Source organism: Hemitrygon akajei, unplaced genomic scaffold (genome assembly GCF_048418815.1).
Source record: "Hemitrygon akajei unplaced genomic scaffold, sHemAka1.3 Scf000066, whole genome shotgun sequence".
NCBI classification, from domain to species: Eukaryota; Metazoa; Chordata; class Chondrichthyes; order Myliobatiformes; family Dasyatidae; genus Hemitrygon; species Hemitrygon akajei.
In genome coordinates this window covers 3,745,460-3,764,671 of record NW_027331952.1, presented here as the reverse complement: position 1 = coordinate 3,764,671, position 19,212 = coordinate 3,745,460, and the positions used below count along the sequence as shown (strand labels likewise).

General features: G+C 47.6%; 1 protein-coding gene and 1 long non-coding RNA gene across 2 annotated transcripts; both read right to left on the bottom strand.

The window, feature by feature from the left end:
- Nucleotides 1–27: 27 nt before the first annotated feature.
- On the bottom strand, nucleotides 28–18,433 carry LOC140721975 (uncharacterized). Its single transcript, XR_012097515.1, has 3 exons — nucleotides 18,310–18,433; nucleotides 6,494–6,985; nucleotides 28–147 (listed from the first exon to the last, which is right to left on the bottom strand). It is a non-coding gene; the product is annotated as an uncharacterized lncRNA (long non-coding RNA).
- On the bottom strand, nucleotides 3,079–6,487 carry LOC140721980 (uncharacterized; the record flags this gene model as incomplete). The annotated part of the gene is made up of 1 exon (XM_073036803.1): nucleotides 3,079–6,487. A coding segment is annotated over one exon (1,197 nt), but the record flags the coding sequence as incomplete, so codon positions are not given.
- Nucleotides 18,434–19,212: the final 779 nt, after the last annotated feature.

The following is a 19,212-nucleotide window of genomic DNA, read 5'->3' as shown; positions in this document are numbered from 1 at the left end:
CTTCCTGGATGGTGGCAGCTGGAATAGTGACAGTGATGTGATTTCCTGTGGCACGGGTACAGACTGTCGACTCAAGTGAGGAGTTTGTGTGGAGATGCAGCTTCCCCGGAGGTGGAGGAAAGAGGACACACCAACAGGTGGGACCAGCTGTGGGAAGACATGGTTTGTCAGGTCTGATGATGAGCTGAATGTACCATCACCTTCAGACTGAATCAGTAAACCATTCTGAGGGTATTTAAAATGTCAGAAGCAGGGGCAGGCGTTGTGTCTCCATCAGACCCTCCGTGAGATGGTTCAAGTTACAATGTGCAGGGATGAAAGCACAGTGTTTGGGGGCAGATTTCGTCACTGATTCTGTCACAGTGAGAGGGTTAGTTTTGCTGTGAGGAAGCAATATTAATGGAAGAAGACACAGGAACTTCATCAATTGCCAGTTGTTCAGCAGAAGTGACCAATCTATGTTACCTTGAGAGAAACAGATACTTGCAGTGGCGACAAAGGGGTGCAGTCTGGTTTATTTCAGGTTGGACAGGGGTGTGGAGTTTTGAGATCAATCCCTTGTGGTGCCACCATCGTTAATTTAGTGTGTCCAGAGTAGAGGGTCACACAGTACGGAAACAGGCTTTTGGCCGGCCATACCTGTTCTGACCATCCACTCACTGTCTACACTGGTCCCATTGATCAGCACTTGGTTCATACCCGACTGTATCTCAGCAGTTTCAATGCTCATCCACTTTGTAAATGTTGTGAAGGGACCTGCCTCCACCACCACCTCGGGCAGTGTGTTCCAGATTTCAACTACCCTCTGAGTGAAAAATCTCTTCCTCAGATCCCTCTAAACCTCTTCATCCTCTGCTTAAATCTGTGCCCTCTGATCTGTGACACCTCTGTCCCAGGATCGAGGCCGATATGGGCATCAATGAGGCCTCTGCTAAGGTTCAGCATGGGAAGTTGCTGTGGAAAGTTAGATCACACGGGATCCAGGGAGATCTGGCTCACTGAATGCACAGTTGTCTTGATGGTAGGAAGCAGAGAGTGATGGTGGGAGGCTGTTTATTTGACTCAAGGCCCGGGCCTAGTGAGGTTCCCCAGGGTTACACCCCGTTGCTCTCATTATTCATTGATATTTAAATATATTGGCATTTGCACAGTTTGTTGAATTCTATGCTCTACTTGATCTTTCATTGTGTCATCCTGTTACTATTCTATAGATTTGCCAAGTGTTCCTGTAGGAAAAAAAGTCTCAGGGTCGTATGTGGTGACAAATGTGTACACTGATAATAAAATGTAATTTGAACTTTGAACATTGCTACTTGTCATCTAGATCAAAAATTAGGTTGAGAACGTACAGGACATGGATAGTAGGGTTACAGCCAGTAAGTTCAAACAATTAGTTTTTCTGGAAGATATTAAGTATAAATTCTCCGCTCTGTTTCCCTCTCCGCACTTGACCAACCCCTGCCCTTACTGTCTGCCCTCTCACCCTGACATTGGACATCAGTTCAGGGTGAAAGTGAATTATTTTCGGGGAACCTGAAGGGGAATTCTTCACTCACAGTTTGGTCAGAGTGGAATGAGCTGCCAGTGGAAGTGTTGGATGTGGGTTCGATTTAGACACGAAAGAGAAATTTGAGTGAGGACATGGATGGGAGGTGTATGTAGGCTCTGGGGCAGATAGTTGGAACCAGGCATTAACAACAAAAAACAGGTCAGCATTGACTAGAAGGGCCGAAGGGCCTGTTTTGGTACTGCTGGGCTCTGTGACTCTTATAATATTTTGATCTGTAATTTCTGCTGTCAGTGTTTTGCTGCTAATAACTGAACCCAGAAATTCACACAAACGAATTGAAAGACACTTAGCTGGCTACAGAAAGCACTTACACGCTATAAAACTCGCTAAAGTGGGTGTTACTAAGTACTGACCATGAGGGTTCCCAAACATTTGCTTCTGGCCCTTTTCCTTTTTTTGTTATTTTGAAACTGTAAAAGATGGAAATAAGAAAAGCAATCTTGCTTAAACCATTAAAGAGATGTGTCATCTTTAACTTTATGTCTTCTGGAAATCAGGTCATCTTTTACTCACTTAACTATTCACAGTAACAGAAACTTTGACCAGGGGTGCCCAAACTTCAGCATGCCACTGTGTATATCCTGTGCCTTCCGAATTACTTCCAGAAATTCCAGCCGTTGCTGCTCTGTTTTCATCCTTGCCTGCGTTCTTCTCAAATCAATGTTGACCATTTTTTCTCTCAAGCCTCTCTAATTCTCTGAATACCACATCTGACTTTAACTTCTCCTTCTCTTATGTCAGGGGAAATTTGATCACATTAAGATCACTTGCCCCTAAGTGTTCTTTGAACTTAAGTGCCCTGAGAATTTCCAGATCATTACAACACCCAATCCAGAATAGCTGATCCCCAAGTAGGCTCAACCACGAGCTGCTCTAAAAAGCATCCTGTGGGCACTCTAGGAATTCCTCCTCTTGAAACCAACACCATCCTAATTTTCCTAATCAGCTGGATGACAGTCCCCCATGACTATTGTATCATTGCCCTTTTGGCACGCATTTTCTATCTCCCATTGTAATTTGTGGACCACATACTTGCTACTGTTCGGAGGTCTCTATACAATTCCCATTAGGGACTTTTTTTTACATTTGCAGTTCCTTTATTCTACCCACAGATTCTACACCTGCCAACACTATGCCACCTCTTTCTAATGATTTTATTTAATATTTTACCAACACAGCCACTACCAGCTTGTTCTTTCAAGAAACATATAATTATCTGTGAAACAAGAGGACCCGCAGATGCTGGAAATCTAGAGAACTACACACAAAGTGCTGGAGGAGCTCAGCATGTCAGGCAACATCTATGGATGGGAATCGACATTTCGGGCCAAGACCCTTTATCGAGACTCTTGATACCCAAATATCTGGAATACCAACAAGCAAAGACAATAGAAAGTAGTGCGAAATAGGGAAAGCTTTTGACAGAATGTAGTTCAAGACTTAAAAATTCTGCCAAACAGAGCTCAATAGTTAACAAATACAACAAAGGCAATAAACACTTTCATCAATACCGACATTGACATTTTTTAATAAAAATATCTTGGTCCCATTTCAATCAGTAGAATTTACAAAGATAAATAAGAACTTTAGAAAAGTCTATTCACACTCAGATACGGGTGAATCTGCAGATGCTGGAAATAAATAAAAACACAAAATGCTGGCAGAACTCAGCAGGCCAGACAGCATCTATGGGAGGAGGTAGTGACGATGTTTCGGGCTGAAACCCTTCATCAGGAGTGACACATTTAGATTAACACTACCTTGGATACAAGGAGGAAGAGGAACAACAGACATGAAAAAAATCAGACAACAGTCAGATAAAACTTCTAAACATATATTTTCATCAAAAATGAACAGGATTCAGCACACCATGTGTGTATATGCAAATCTGATTTGAAATACAGACCAGAAAACTTAAATGAGAGGCCAAATCAGAAAAATAAATCACCACTCTGGAAGAAAACATTAACCAGTGGAATGAGTATGACCCTCCATGGGAGACATCCCAACAATCTGAGCAAATGAGATGGTGACAAGGAAGCACCATGCACCTGACTGAGTGTTGGAGACCTCGTCCCAGAAACAGAGGGGTTCCTTTCAGAAATACAGGACAAGGTGTTCAACAAAAGGGGAAAAAAACAAAAAAATACATGAAATACAAACAAACAAGGCAGTAAGTGCAGAAAATGCCAAGAGAAACCCGACACAATCCAACACATTCCAGGATCCTACAGCAGTTTAACTCAATCTGGTTACTTACAAAGTTACAATCAAGTGGCAAATATCATTCAACAAAACATTGTTTAAAAATAAAAAACTCATGAATGCCCTCCATAACTGAATAAAGGCACCATAAATTCAAGCCTGACCCAGTTTTAGAGTCAAGATCTTACAAATTATATGATAATCAATACATTATTTCAAATAGGACAGTCCATAATAACCATCCGGATATCATATTGCAGGATAACAAGCAGGAACAACTCCCTCAACAGACAAAACCATTCCCAACACACGCATGTTCCTCAACCTGTGGAGAACCTCACCACAGGCATTGTTTCTTTCATCAGTCAGACAATCAACTGATTGTCTCTGTCAATCAGCTTCCAAATGTTGTTACTCTGACATTTGTTGCCATGCCCCACTGCTGATACCCTTCGCCTCATCATACATTTACCCCGACCATCGTCCAAGAGCCCCAAACTCTGCCCTGTGCAGACCCACCTCTGGTGTCTGACCCTACTCCGTTGAACATCCAACTGCTGGTTTCCCATTCTGCCTTCAGTCTTTAGAGGACAGTGATGTTCTCTAACAACCCTTTAGAAGCAGGGAAAATGACCCATCATGTGGAAATTAGTCATGAATAAGGAGGTTAACTACCAATGGTATTCTTCCTCAGCCCAGAGATTTGAGGGGCGAAGAACATTTCAGACAGAACTGCAATCAGCTCGACTTCTTCAGTCTGCAGAAAATTCAAGGGAAACCTCGTCACCCACAGAGTGGTGACTGTTTGGAACCCATCACCAGAGGGAGAGTGAGAGATGAACAAAAGGGGAGGATTGAAATAGACTGTCATGGGACTGAATCACTGGCAGGTTCCAGCTGGGCTGAGTTGACTCTCTACTGTACACTAGGTGTGATATAAATGCACTAAGTACCAGAGACAGAGTTTAAAATAGAACTGATTTATTTGTCACAGATCCAGTCCCATTAAAGGTGAATGTACAGCAGAAGAAACTCCTCCCATGCCCAGTGACCAGGGTGCAGAACTGGGTGTGGTGAGCAGCAGCAATAATTGTAGAGTTCAGCACCGACAGTAACTCTCGAAATTGCATTCAGCAACGGTGATGGACAAATCTCCAGCATGCAGCTTATTGAAACTTTCTCCCCAGTGTGAACCCGGTAGTGTGTCACAAGGTTAGATAACTGAGTGAATCCCTTCCCACATTCACAGCAGGTGAGTGGCCTCTCCCCAGTGTGAACTCTCTGGTGACTCTGTAGGTGGGATGATTGAGTGAATGTCTTCCCACATTCACAGCAGGTAAACAGCCTCTCCCCAGTGTGAACCCAATGATGCACATTTGATGGAGATGGCTGAGAAAAACTCTTCCCAATGTCTCAGCAGGAGATCGGCCTTTACCCAAAGTGAACTTGCTGGTGTCTTTGTAGATTGGATGACTGAGTGAATCCCTTCCCACGTTCTGAGCAGGTGAACGGTCTCTACCCACTGTGAACTCGCTGGTGTGCCAGCAGATGAGATGACCGAGTGAATCCCTTCCCACATTCACAGCAGGTGAACGGCCTCTCCCCAGTGTGAACTTGCTGGTGTGCCAATAGTGAGGATGACCGAGTGAATCCCTTTCCACAGTCTGAGCAAGTGAACGGCTTCACCCCAGTGTGAACTCGCTGGTGTCTATGAAGGTTGGATGATTGATGGAATCCCTTCCCACAGATTGAGCAGGTGAATGGTCTCTCCCCAGTGTGAACTCGCTGGTGTATCTGTAGATCAGATAACCGAGCAAATCCCTTCCCACATTCACAGCACGTGAACGGCTTCTCCCCAGTGTGAACTGACTGGTGTCTCTGTAGGTTGGATGACTGAGTGAATCCCTTCCCACATTCTGAGCAGGTGAATGGCCACACCCCAGTGTGAACTGACTGGTGTGCCAATAGGGAGGATGACCGACTGAATCCCTTCCCACAGACTGAGCAGGTGAACTGCTTCACCCCAGTGTGAAATTGCTGGTGTCTATGGAGGTTGGAAGATTGATGGAATCCCTTCCCACAGACTGAGCAGGTAAATGGCCTCTCCCCAGTGTGAACTCGCTGGTGTATCTGCAGATCAGATGACCGAGCAAATCCCTTCCCACATTCACAGCAGGTGAATGGCCTCTCCCCGGTGTGAACTCGCTCATGTGTCAGCAGATCAGATGACCGAGTGAATCCCTTCCCACAGTCTGAGCAGGTGAATGGCCACTCCCCACTGTGAACTGACTGGTGTGCCAGTAGTTTGGATAACTGTGTGAATCCCTTCCCACATTCTGAGCAGGTGAACCGCCACTCCCCAGTGTGAACTGACTGGTGTCTCTGTAGGGTGGATGACTGTGTGAATCTCTTCCCACAGTTTGAGCAGGTGAAAGGCTTCTCCCCAGTGTGAACTTGCTGGTGTCTCTGTAGGTGGGATGACTGAGTGAATCTCTTCCCACAGACTGAGCAGGTGAACGGCCTCTCCCTGGTGTGAACTGACTGGTGTCTCTGTAGGGTGGAAGAGTGAGTGAATCTCTTCCCACAATCTGAGCAGGTGAAATCCCTCTCTGCAGTGTGAACTAACTGATGTAGCAGTAGGTGAGATGACCGAGTGAATCCCTTCCCACAGTCTGAGCAGGTGAATGGCCTCTCCCCAGTATGAACTCGTTGATGTACCTTCAATTTAGATGATTCAGTGAATCCCTTCCCACAGTCCGAGCAGGTGAACGGCCGCTCCCCGGTGTGAACTCGCTGGTGAGCCATTAGGTTAGATGACCGAGAGAATCCTTCCCCACAAATTCAGCAGATGTCCAGCGTCTGCCCAGTGTGAACTGACTGGTGTGTCCACAGGTGGGAAAACCAACTGAATTCCTTCTCACCCACAGAACAGGTGAATGGCCTTGCCCAGTGTGAACTTGCTGATGTACCTTCATTTGAGATGACCAACTGAATCCATTCCCATTGTCTGCGCAGGTGAATGGCCTCTCCCCTTGTAAAATAACAGGTGTGCCAGTCGTTCAGATGACTGAGTGAATCCCTCCCCACAGTCTGAGCAGGAAGGATGATCGAGTGAATCCCTTGCTCCACTTCTTAAATATCTGGACAGAGACAGCAAAACTGGTGTGTTTTGTTTAAATTTCCATAGACAATTTCCTTGTCATATTTAACCTGTAAAAAGATTTACAAAATCCATCAGTGGGGGAAAGACAACATTTCAGATGAGATCACTTGAGTTGCCAAGGTGTGATCTGATAATCACACTGTTACAATGAGGGTCAACCCAAGTTGGAGAGAGAAATCATCTCCTGACTGTGCACAGTGCTGGTATCTGGAATGACCATCAAAGTCTCTGATGCTCTTCCTGTCTCTACAAGAATGGGGCAATTCTGCCATCTCCAATCTGTGCCCTGGCTCAGTTTGACTCTCTCCATTGGTATTATTCCCTGTTCCCACTGAGCTGCATGGGTGCCTGGCCCCACAGTAACTGAAATACTCTCACGCAAATAGCCTTTGTTGCCGTGCAGCTGGGATTTTCTTTTATGTACTGTTAATTTAAAGAGCCACAGTTTTAACGCCATGTAAATATCTCCTACTCAGATGTATGGTTGGTCTGCACAGCTGCTAGAAGGAGTTAGAGCAAGTATTAGTATTATTTCAGGTTCTTGTCACAGTCAAAGAGAAATACAACACAGAAACAGACCTTTTGGCCCATCTGATTTGTGTTGAACTGTCTAAACTGCCCACTCCCATACACCTGCCATCCAAACCTCTTAAATGTTGAAATTGAGCTTGCACGCACCAGTTGGGCTGTCTGCTCATTCCACACACGGATGAACCATTGCGTGAAGAAGTTTCCCCTCGTGTTCCCCTTAACATTTCACCTTTCACCCTTAACACATGGCCTCTGGTTGTAGTCCCACCCCATCTCAGTGGTAAAAGCCAGCTTGCATTTACCCTATCTATACCCCTCATAATTTTGGTATACCTCCATCAAATCTCCCCTCACTCTTCTGTGTTCCAAGGAATAACGTCCTGACCTGTTCAATTGTAAAACCCAAGTCCTCTAGACCTGGCAACATCGTTCTGAATTTTCTCTGAACTCTTTCAACCTCTTTTAAATTTTTCCTGTAGGTTGGTGACCAAAATTGCACACAATACTCCAAATTAGGCCTCACCAATGTCTTGTACAAAGTCAACATATCATCCATATCCTGTACTCACCACTTTGGTTCATGAAGGCCAATGTGCCAAAATCTTTCTTTCCATCCCTATTGAACTGTGACACCACTTTCAGTGAAATATTGACTTGTATTCCCAGATCCCATTCCTTTACAACACTCCTCCATGCCCGACCAGTCACTGTGTAAAACCTACACTGGTAGGTCCTACCAAAGTGCAACACCTCACACTTGTCTGCATTAAATTCCATTTTCCATTTCTGAACCCATTTTTCCAGCTGGTCCAGTTCACACTGCAAGCCATGGTAGTCTTCCTCGCTGTCCACTACACACCCAATCTTAGTGTCATCCACAAATTTGCTGATCCAGCTAACCATGTTCACATCCAGATTACTGATATAGATGACAAACAACAACAGATCCAGCACTGATCCCTGTGGCAACCACTAGTCACAGGCCTCTGGTCAGAGAGGCAACCATCTGCTATCACACTCTGGCTTCTCCCAAAGACAGTGTCTTGTCCAATTTACTATCTCATCTTGAATGCTGAGTGACTGAACCTTCTTGACCAACCTCCCATATGAGACATTGTCAAGTGCCTTGCTGAAGTCCATGTAGACAACATCCACTGCCTTGCCTTCATCCACTTTCCTGATAACTTCCTCCAGAGACTCTATAAGATTGGTTAGACATGACCTACTATGCACAAAGCCATGCTGCCTGTCTGCCAATCCTCCAGTACCTCACCTGTCACTAAGGATAATTTAAATATCTGTGCTTGTGCCCCGACAATTTCTACACGTCTTCCCCACGGTCCCAGGGAACAACCTGTCAAGCCCTGGGGATTTATCCACGCTAATTTGCCTCAGGACAACAAACACCTCCACCTCTGTAACGTGTACAGTGTCCATGAAGTTGATGCTGCTTTGCCTCACTTCTATAGACTCTGTGTCCACCTCCTGTGTAAATATGGATGCAAAAAAATAATCTCCCTCATCTATTTTGTTACCTCATATGTATTACCATTCTGATCTTTCACAGGATTAATTTTTTCCCCTTGGAATCTTTTTTGCTCTTAACATATCTGCAGAATCCCTGAGGATTCTCCTTCACCTTGTCTGCTGGGGCAACCTCATGCCTTCTTTTATTTCTTTCATAAGTGTTCACTTGAATTTCCTGTACTTCATAAGTACCCCATTTGTTCCTATTTGCCTGAACCTGTTAGGCACCTCCTTTTTATTGATCTGGGAGAAGAAAGCCAAAGGGGTGATAGAGCTGCATGGTGGGAGGTGGGCGTGGGTGGGTGTTAAACTAAAGATGCAAACTAAACTAAATGGGCGCCTGAATAGCATAACAGATAGTGGAGGGGTTTTGGAGACAGATGTTGTCCAGACCTCAGACAAAGTCAGGAATGAAAAAGTTCAGCATGGTGCACAGAATATGTTGAGTCCTGTATATCTCAATGCAAGGAGCAGCGTAGGAAAGGCGGATGTGTTCAGGGAATGGATCAACACCTGGAATTATGACACTAGGATCCGGCAACTGTGGACTGGGACAGGCTGCTTTATGGCAAAGGTTTGCTTGGTAAATGGGAGGCCTTCAAAGCAAAATTTTGAAAGTACAATGTGTCAGAATAAAAGGTAAAGATAGAAACTGTAGGGAACCTTGATTTTCAAGAGATATTGAGACCCTGGTAAAGCACTAACAGGGATACCAGGTAGGTTCTAACAGAGTTTAAGGAATGCAAGAGAACACATAAGAAAGTCCTGACCAAGTGTCTCGGCCCGAAACTTCGACAGTGCTTCTCCCTATAGATGCCACCTGGCCAACTGTGTTCCACCAGCATTTTGTGTGTGTTGTTTGACATAAGAAATAAATCAGGATTGCTAAAAGAAGGCATGAATGAGGTTGCCCTCACAGAAAAGATGAAGGATAATCTTCAGGGATTCTAGAGATAGATTAAGAGCAAAAGAATTGCAAGGCACAAGGTTGGTCCTCTGGAACCAAAGCAGATGGGGGAAGTCTTAAATACTCTCATCATCTCAATTACTCAGGAGATGGACACAGGATCTATGTGAGAGTGGAAAAGCAGCATTAAAATCGTGGACCCTGTACAGATTAAAGAAGCAGAGATGTTTGTTATCCTGAGGCAGATGTGGGTGGGTAAATCTCCAGGGCATGACAAGGTGCTCCCTTGGATACTACGGGAGGCAAGTGCGGAAATTATCGGGGTCCCGAGCAGATAATTAAATCATCCTTGGTGACGGGGAGATACCAAAGGATTGGATGTTTCAATGAATGACACAAGGAAAAGAATGGTTGTAGACGGGTCATATTCTGCATGGAGGTCGGTGACCAGTGGAGTGCCTCAGGGATCTGTTTGGACCCTTACTCTTTGTGATTTTCATAAATGAACTGGATGAAGAAGTGGAGAGAGCAGGCTGAGGGTAGCAGACACCAACAGAATCAACAAACTCATTCATAAGGCCAGTGATGTTGTGGGGGTGGAACTGGACTCTCTGATAGTGGAGTCTGAAAGGAGGATGTTGTCCAAGTTACATGCCATCTTGGACGATGTCTCCCATCCACTCCATAATGTACTGGTTAGGCAGAGGAGTACATTCAGCCAGAGACTCATTCCACCGAGATGCAACGCAAGAGTGTCATAGGAAGTCATTCCTGCCAGTGGCCATCAAACTTTACAACTCCTCCCTCCGAGTGTCAGACACCCTGAGCAAATAGGCTGGTCCTAGACTTATTTTCACTTGGCATAATTTATTTATTATTATTTAATTATTTATGGCTTTATTTTGCTATATTTCTTCACTATACTTGGTTGTTGCAACTGTAATGAAACCCAATTTCCCTTGGGATCAAAAAAGTATGTCTGTCTGTCTGAAAACCAGTGTTCCCTGCACCAGTTAGCTTTCAACTTTTTACTTGACAAGCTCATACAAACTCCACAGATTCAGAATTCCACTGCTGAAGGACGCCCATTTCCCAAGTATTCCTTCGACAGAAAACATCCTGTCCCAGTCCACACATCTCAGATCCTTTCCGATAACATCCAAATTGTCCTGTCTCCAATTTAGAACCTCAGCCTCTGTTCCAGACCTCTCTTTTTCCATATTTACTTAGAATCTCATGGCATTATGATCACTAAATACAAAGTGTTCCCATACACTAATTTCTGTCACTAACCCTGGATCATTTCCTAATAGCATATTGCACACTTCTACTTCAGGAATTCTATGGACTGAATAAGGACACATTTAACAAATTCTACCCCAGCTATTCCTTTTACAGTATGGGAGACGCAGTCAATATTTGGAAAGTTAAAATCGCTTACCATATCAACATTTGTTTCTTGGCACAGTCTGCAATCTCTCCACACATTTGTTACTTTAAATCCCTCAGACTCTTACGTGCATCCAAGTCCCAATAATGGCTACAATATCGTAATTCCCTGCCCTGAGCTCATCTGGCTTTCCTACGATGCTTCTTGCATTGTGATATACACAGCTCAGCACATTCATCACACCATGCTCAACCATTTGATTGCTGACTCTATCTGAGGTCTCAACAACATCTGACTGGTGTCAAGAAAGCAACCTCTCCCTCAATGTCACAAAAACAAGGGAACTGGTTGTGGATGACAGAAGGAATGGAGGCAGGCTAACCCCTATTGACATCAATCGATCTGGGGTTGAGAGGGTGAACAGCTTTAAGTTCCTTGGCATAAACATCACCGAGGGTCTCATGTGGTCTGTACATACTGGCCGTGTGGTATGTGGCTGTGCGCCTCTTTCACCTCAGAGGGTTTGGTATGGAGTCCCAAATCCTAAGAACTTTCTACTGGTGCACAATTGAGAGCATCCTGACTGCCTGGTATGGGAACTGTACTTCCCTCAATCGCAGGACTCTGCAGAGAGTGGTACGGACAGCCCAGCGCATCTGTGGATGTGGATTTCCCACTGTTCAGACATTTACAGAGACAGGTGTGCATAAAGGCCCAAAGGATCACTGGGGTCACAAACTGTTCCAGCTGCCACCATCTGAGAAATGGTACCACAGCATAAAAACCAGGTTCAACAGGCTCCAAGTCAGCTCCTTCCACCAGCTCATCAGACTGATTCATTCATGCTGATACAATTGTATTGACTGTCCTTACTATAATTACTATATATTACATATTGCACATTTAGATGGAGAAGTAATGTAAAGATTTCTACTCCTCATGTATATGAAGGATATAAGTCATATCAATACACCCTCTCCACTATCTGTTCTGGCACTCTGACTCCAATCCCCCTGCAACTTTAGATTAATCACACAACCCACCCCCCCCCACCCCACCACACACTAACACTAGCAAGCCTTACCACGAGGATATTAGACCTCTGCTAGTTTTAATTCCCTAACAAACAAATCCTTTATCAGCCCTTTGACATTCCTCTGCGAGGTAATCCCCCCCCTAACCATTTCTAAAGTGGTCTACCTGTTGTTGTTTGGGATAGCCAGAACAGTTCTCTGTGATGGCTATTTAACCTCATTCACCTTCCTAACTCTCAACCAGTTTCCTGTGTCCTGCACCTTGGGCGCTGTGGTGAACTAGATATACCTGTCTGACTGCTCCTGTGGCTCCTCCCAAGACCCTGCTGACTACCCCTGTGGCTCCTCCCACAGACCCCTGTATAAAGGCGACTGTGGCCTGCTGCTCTCCCTCATTTTCCCCAGGATGTAGTGTTGTTCTTCAGTCAATAAAAGCCGATATCTCACTTCCTAAGTCTCGGCGTGAGTTATTGATGGTGCATCAATTTTATTGACTGAAAGTTACAACATGGAAACCGCTTTACGCCCAGAACGCCTAGACTTGGACCCCCGAGACCCTGGAGCAGCTCTTGCCTTTGACCACTGGCTGGTGTGCTTCCAATCGTACTTAGAGGAGGTTCGTGCCACCGACTCGGCTGTTCGGCTCAAACTTCTCTTCTCGAGGGTCGCTCCAAAAGTTTATTCGTTCATCAGGGACATATCCACCTACGAGGAGGCGCTTGCCGCCCTCCGAAGACAGTACCTGCGGCCAGTAAATCCAGTTTATGCACGGCACCGCTTGGCCACGCGAAAACAGCGGCCTACGGAGTCGACTGCTGAATTTCTTCGGGAGTTACTGATACTCGCGCGGGACTGTGACTGCAAAGCGCTCACAGCGGAACAGCATAAGGAACTCTTGGTCCGAGACGCTTTTGTGACTGGGGTTCGGTCAGTGTGTATCCGCCAGCGGCTGCTGGAAAAAGCTGATCTTACCTTACGCTCCGCGATAGAGTCGGCCGATTCGATAGAGGCTGCGCAACTGTACGCTGAAGAAGTCCAACCGAGCCATTCCCCGGTTCCGAGCGAATTCGCCAACGCTGCAGCCAGTCGCGGTATCTCAAACCCCACGAATTCGCCAGGTATGAAACTCTGTTACTTTTGTGGGCTTCGGAAACATGCCCGGGAACTCTGTCCGGCGCGCGAAGCGACTTGTTCCAGCTGCGGGAAGAAGGGCCATTTCGCCAAGGTCTGTAAATCTAAACCGCGCCCGGGGTCGAGCAGCGCTGCGTCTGAGACCTGGGGGCCGCCATTTTGCATGACCGGATGTGGACAACCATCTTTGCCGGCGCCACCTGGCCCCGCCCCTACCTACCCGTGTGCGACCTGGGAGCCGTCCTCTTGCATGCCCGGATGTGAGCGGCCATCTTTGCCGGCGTCACCAGGCCCCGCCCCCGCCTCGCCATCTTGCATGCCCGGATGTGAGCGGCCATCTTTGCCGGCGTCACCAGGCCCCGCCCCCGACTCGCCCCGTTCAACGCTGGCTTCCGTGACCCTCGATCAAAGCGCCCCGCACCAGCTCGCAAGGTCGATGATGGACATCCTGGTGGAGGGGCACAGGACTCGCTGCCTGTTTGACACGGGCAGCACTGAGAGTTTTATTGACCCGGCCACAGTGAAACGCTGCGGACTCGTGACACGGCCGGTCCGTCAGAAGATCACCTTGGCTTCAGGGTCGCATTCCACAGACATCCGGGTGGGTTGTGTAGCGACATTGGTGGTGCAGGGCACAGAATATCGGAACTTTGCGTTCCTGGTCATGCCTCGGCTGTGCGCACCTGTGCTATTGGGGCTGGACTTCCAGAGCCATCTCGAAAGTGTGACTATGGCATATGACGGGCCCCTCCCACCACTCACTGTCAGGAATCCTCAGTTTGGTGGGACTTCGCCATATACTCCGTTACCACACGCACATACACCCCGAACCCCACATCCCGCCCAGCACCATGCCGATAGCTGTGCTGCTGACACTATTTGCAACCTCTCCACCCTCAAGATCCCTCCCCCATCGCTGTTCACCAACCTGACCCCCGACTGTAAACCTGTGGCAACTAAAAGTAGGAGGTACAGTGCGGGGGACAGGGCCTTTATTCATTCAGAGGTGCAGCGGCTGCTCAGGGAGGGGATCATTGAGCCAAGCACAAGCCCATGGCGGTCCCAGGTGGTCGTTGTTCGGACTGGGCAGAAAAATAGGATGGTTGTGGACTACAGCCAGACCATCAATAGATTCACGCAGCTTGACGCGTACCCCCTACCCCGCATCGCGGATATGGTCAACCAGATAGCTCAGTACAAGGTGTACTCGACAATTGATCTGAAATCCGCTTATCACCAGCTCCCCATCCGCCCAGAGGACCGCCCCTACACCGCCTTCGAGGCGGGTGGCAGGCTCTATCACTTTCTGCGCGTCCCATTTGGTGTCACAAATGGGGTCTCAGTCTTCCAGAGGGAGATGGACCGGATGGTGGACCAGTACAAACTGACGGCCACATTTCCCTATCTAGATAACATCACCATCTGTGGTCGCGACTGGTCGGACCATGACGCCAACCTCCAACGTTTTTTCCAGGTGGCCGATGCTTTGAACCTCACTTATAACAAGGACAAGTGTGTGTTCAGAACCACGCGACTCGCTATCCTTGGGTATGTCGTGGAGAACGGGGTCATTGGCCCCGACCCCGACCGTATGCGCCCCCTGTTAGAACTCCCTCTTCCCACTACTCTCAAGGCCCTCCGGCGGTGCCTGGGTTTTTTTTCCTATTACGCCCAATGGGTTCCCCATTACGCAGACAAGGCCCGCCCCCTGGTCAAGTCTACCACCTTTCCCCTCTCTGCCGAGGCCCGCGCGGCCTTCAGCTGCATTAAAGGGGACATTGCCAAAGCAACGATGCATGCGGTAGACGAGACCATTCCCTTCCAAGTAGAGAGTGACGCCTCTGACGTCGCGCTGGCTGCTACCCTCAATCAAGAAGGCAGGCCAGTGGCGTTTTTTTCTCGTACCCTTCAAGGCTCTGAACTTCGGCACTCCACGGTGGAGAAAGAAGCTCAAGCCATAGTGGAAGCTATTCGGCACTGGAGGCACTATCTCGCCGGCAGAAGGTTCACCTTGCTGACTGACCAGCGCTCGGTTGCGTTCATGTTCAGCAGCCAACAGCGGGGCAAAATCAAAAATGATAAAATTTTGCGATGGAGAATAGAACTCTCCACCTATACTTACGATATCCTGTACCGGCCTGGCAGGCTCAATGAACCGTCTGATGCCCTATCCCGGGGACCGTGTGCTAGTGCCCAGCTCGACCAGCTGTATGCCCTTCATGCCCAACTTTGCCACCCGGGGGTCACCCGGTTTTATCACTTCATTAAAGCCCGGAACCTGCCGTACTCCCTGGAGGACATCAGGACGATGACCAGGGACTGCCAGATCTGCGCTGAGTGCAAACCGCACTTCTACCGTCCTGACACTGCGCAGCTTGTCAAGGCCACCCGCCCTTTTGAGCGACTGAGTATTGACTTTAAGGGCCCCCTTCCCTCCACCGACCGCAATGTCTACTTTCTCAGTATTATTGACGAGTACTCGCGATTCCCCTTTGCCGTTCCCTGCCCCGACACTACTACCACGTCGGTCATCAAAGTCCTGCGCCAGCTCTTCACACTGTTCGGATATCCCTGCTATGTCCACAGTGATAGAGGGTCCTCCTTTATGAGTGACGAGTTGCGCCGGTTCCTGCTTGCTAGGGGCATAGCTACTAGTCGCACCACGAGTTATAATCCCCGGGGGAATGGCCAGGTGGAGAGGGAGAATGCCACAGTGTGGAAGGCCATACTTTTAGCCCTTAAGTCACAAGGGTTGCCGGTCTCCCGATGGCAGGAGGTCCTCCCTGAGGCACTCCACTCTATCCGCTCCCTGTTGTGTACGTCCACTAATGCCACCCCTCACGAACGCTTATTCTCTTTTCCCAGGAAGTCTGTCACTGGGACCACCCTGCCGGTTTGGCTGACGTCCCCAGGGCCAGTGCTGCTGCGTAAACATGCGAGGAGTAATAAGTACTCACCACTGGTCGAGAAGGTTCACCTCCTGCATGCTAATCCCCAGTATGCCTACGTGGTCTTGCCTGATGGGCGGGAGGACACGGTCTCTGTCCGCGACCTGGCGCCCGCCGGGGCAGCAGACCACTACCCCGAGCAGTCCCCGGTAACTATGCACCCTGTACCCGAGGTGGCTCCGCACGCACCGTGCCCCACACAGACTCCGTATGCGTCTGTTCCAGGGCCCTCGCTCACACGCGAGGGGTCCCTGACACCTCCTGTTGGGACAGAATTAACCCACTCTCCGCCTTCGGAGCACACACCACCTCCGGCACCTGTGCCGTCATCACCTCCGGCTCCTGTGCAATTGCAGCCGGAGCTACGTAGATCGCAGCGAACGATTCGACCACCTGATCGACTTAACCTGTAAATATGCTTGGGAATTTTTTTAAACAAAGGGGGGGGTGAATGTGGTGAACTAGATATACCTGTCTGACTGCTCCTGTGGCTCCTCCCAAGACCCTGCTGACTACCCCTGTGGCTCCTCCCACAGACCCCTGTATAAAGGCGACTGTGGCCTGCTGCTCTCCCTCATTTTCCCCAGGATGTAGTGTTGTTCTTCAGTCAATAAAAGCTGATATCTCACTTCCTAAGTCTCGGCGTGAGTTATTGATGGTGCATCAGGCGCAACTCACCTCTCTTCATGTCTTATCTAAAACCCCCTTTGACTTCCAGATGATCTGGAATTCATCCATTTCCAGCTCCAGCTCCCTAATGTGCAGGGCTACAAACTACAGCTGGATGCACATCTTGTAGATGAGGTCATCAGGGACCCTGGTGGTCTCCCCACCTTCCCACCAATGTCCCCTCTAATTTGTAATGACCAGTGTGCCAAAAAATCTTGTGCTGTGCAATTTTTACCCAGTGACGACAACATGTGCACACTGTATTTTAAATAGATAGGTACTTATTTTAACAGCTAGCAAATACTGTCAATAAGAACTTTGATATCCTCTGGGTTTGATCAAATTCATCTGCACTCTCATATAACCTCAGTAGCAGGCCTGTAGCGGATAATGAAGGATTTTCTCACTCCAGCATTTGCACACCATCCATGTCTGATTCGCTTACTAAATGTTGATTTAAAAAGTCAAATTTCCAAATATCACTCCATTTCTTCCCACTTGCAAATTCTCCAGCAACTTTTGCATCACCACAATACACACAGGTAACACCAGTTGCTGTATTGTACATAAATATTACCCCTGAACCCTCCACCTGACGGTGTTGAACTCATTGTTGGCAATGCCAATGTATATAAAGGGAAGGGCAGTACTCTGGCTCATTGGAGTCTGACATATTTGTGATGTGAAAGCTACTTCTTACCCAGGGCAAAGGTGTTTGATATCATTATGTACCCAAACAGAATGGGTCAGAACATGTTCTCACCGGTAGAAAAGTTTAGAACAAGAGGAGGTAGAACAAGCGACACACACAAAATGCTGGAGGAACTCGGCATTGGTACTGTGTTGCATAGATGCTGCCTGGCCTGCTGAGTTCCTCCAGCATTTTGTATGTTTTGCTTGGATTTTCAATTTCTGCACATTTTCTCTTGTTTGTGATTGGAGGTAGAACAAAGGTGATTTTCTCAACTGGTGATGGAAAAGATTTTGTTCCCTTTCTCCGAGTTCCTAATCCTTGCATTCAGATAGCTGGAGCTCAGCTCTGTCTGAAAGATCCATCGGTTCCCATTCCCTCATCAGCCGGAAGCTCCCCGGGGCCCGTGTAGGGATCATGGGGCTGAGAGAGAGGGGGACGAGAGCAGGACGGTCCCGGGATTACGGGCCACGGTGTCCGGAAGTCACAGCAATGGCCCCGAATTCGCTATTGAAAAAATCCAGACCGCGAATCCTCTCTTACCTGGAGCCGGTTTACCGAGGCCTTTGGGTACTGCGCGCATGCGTGAAAAACGGGAGAATCCGCATCCCTGACGCCTGCGCATTCGATCGGTGCTTCAGCGACGGCGAAAATTGGAACGCGGAGCATTCTGGGTAATCACGGTCCCATTAAAAGTTTCTGCAAGCACTGATTCCATGTTCATACCTCAGATATTCTTTTGTGTAGAAAACTCTGCAGCTCTTTCAAAGCAGAAAGCAGCTCCTATAAACAATGCACTTAATATCAGCAACCTTTCCACGTGTCAAATGCCAAAGCAGAACCTACTTACAAATGCAGATTGAAAACACAAGAGATTCTGCTGTTGCTGGAAATACAGAGACGCACACACACAAAATGCTGAAGGAACTCTGTAGTTCGGGCAGCAACTAAGCAGAGGAGTTATCAGTCTAGACATGCCGAAAGGGGTTGGCCTAACCGTCTATTTATTTCTCTCCACATTTGCTGCCTGATCTGTTAATTTCCACCAGTATGTTGCAGAAATTAACCATCTTTTTTTATCGATCAACCCGTTTCCAAATGTTTCTGATCTTCCATTTGTAGCCACATCCTACTGGTCTGATTCCTCTTCTTCCTCCTCCTTGTACACTCCAGACCCCATCTCTGAGCCCCAAAGCCCTGACTCAGGCTGGTAACTCTTTGGATTGTGACTCTGCTCTATCGAAGATTCACTCGCCAGTCTGCTGTCAGACTTTAGAGGTACATTGCAACAACCCAGCTCTCTGAGGCACAGTCCTTTGAAATGAGTGAAAATGATCCAAAACATTGAAAAAAAAAAGCAGGGAACGAGTTTAACCACCTTAGTCCTGAGCCCTGGGGAACGTCAAAACCACGGTGAGCTCATCGTCTTATTCAGCCTGGAGAAAG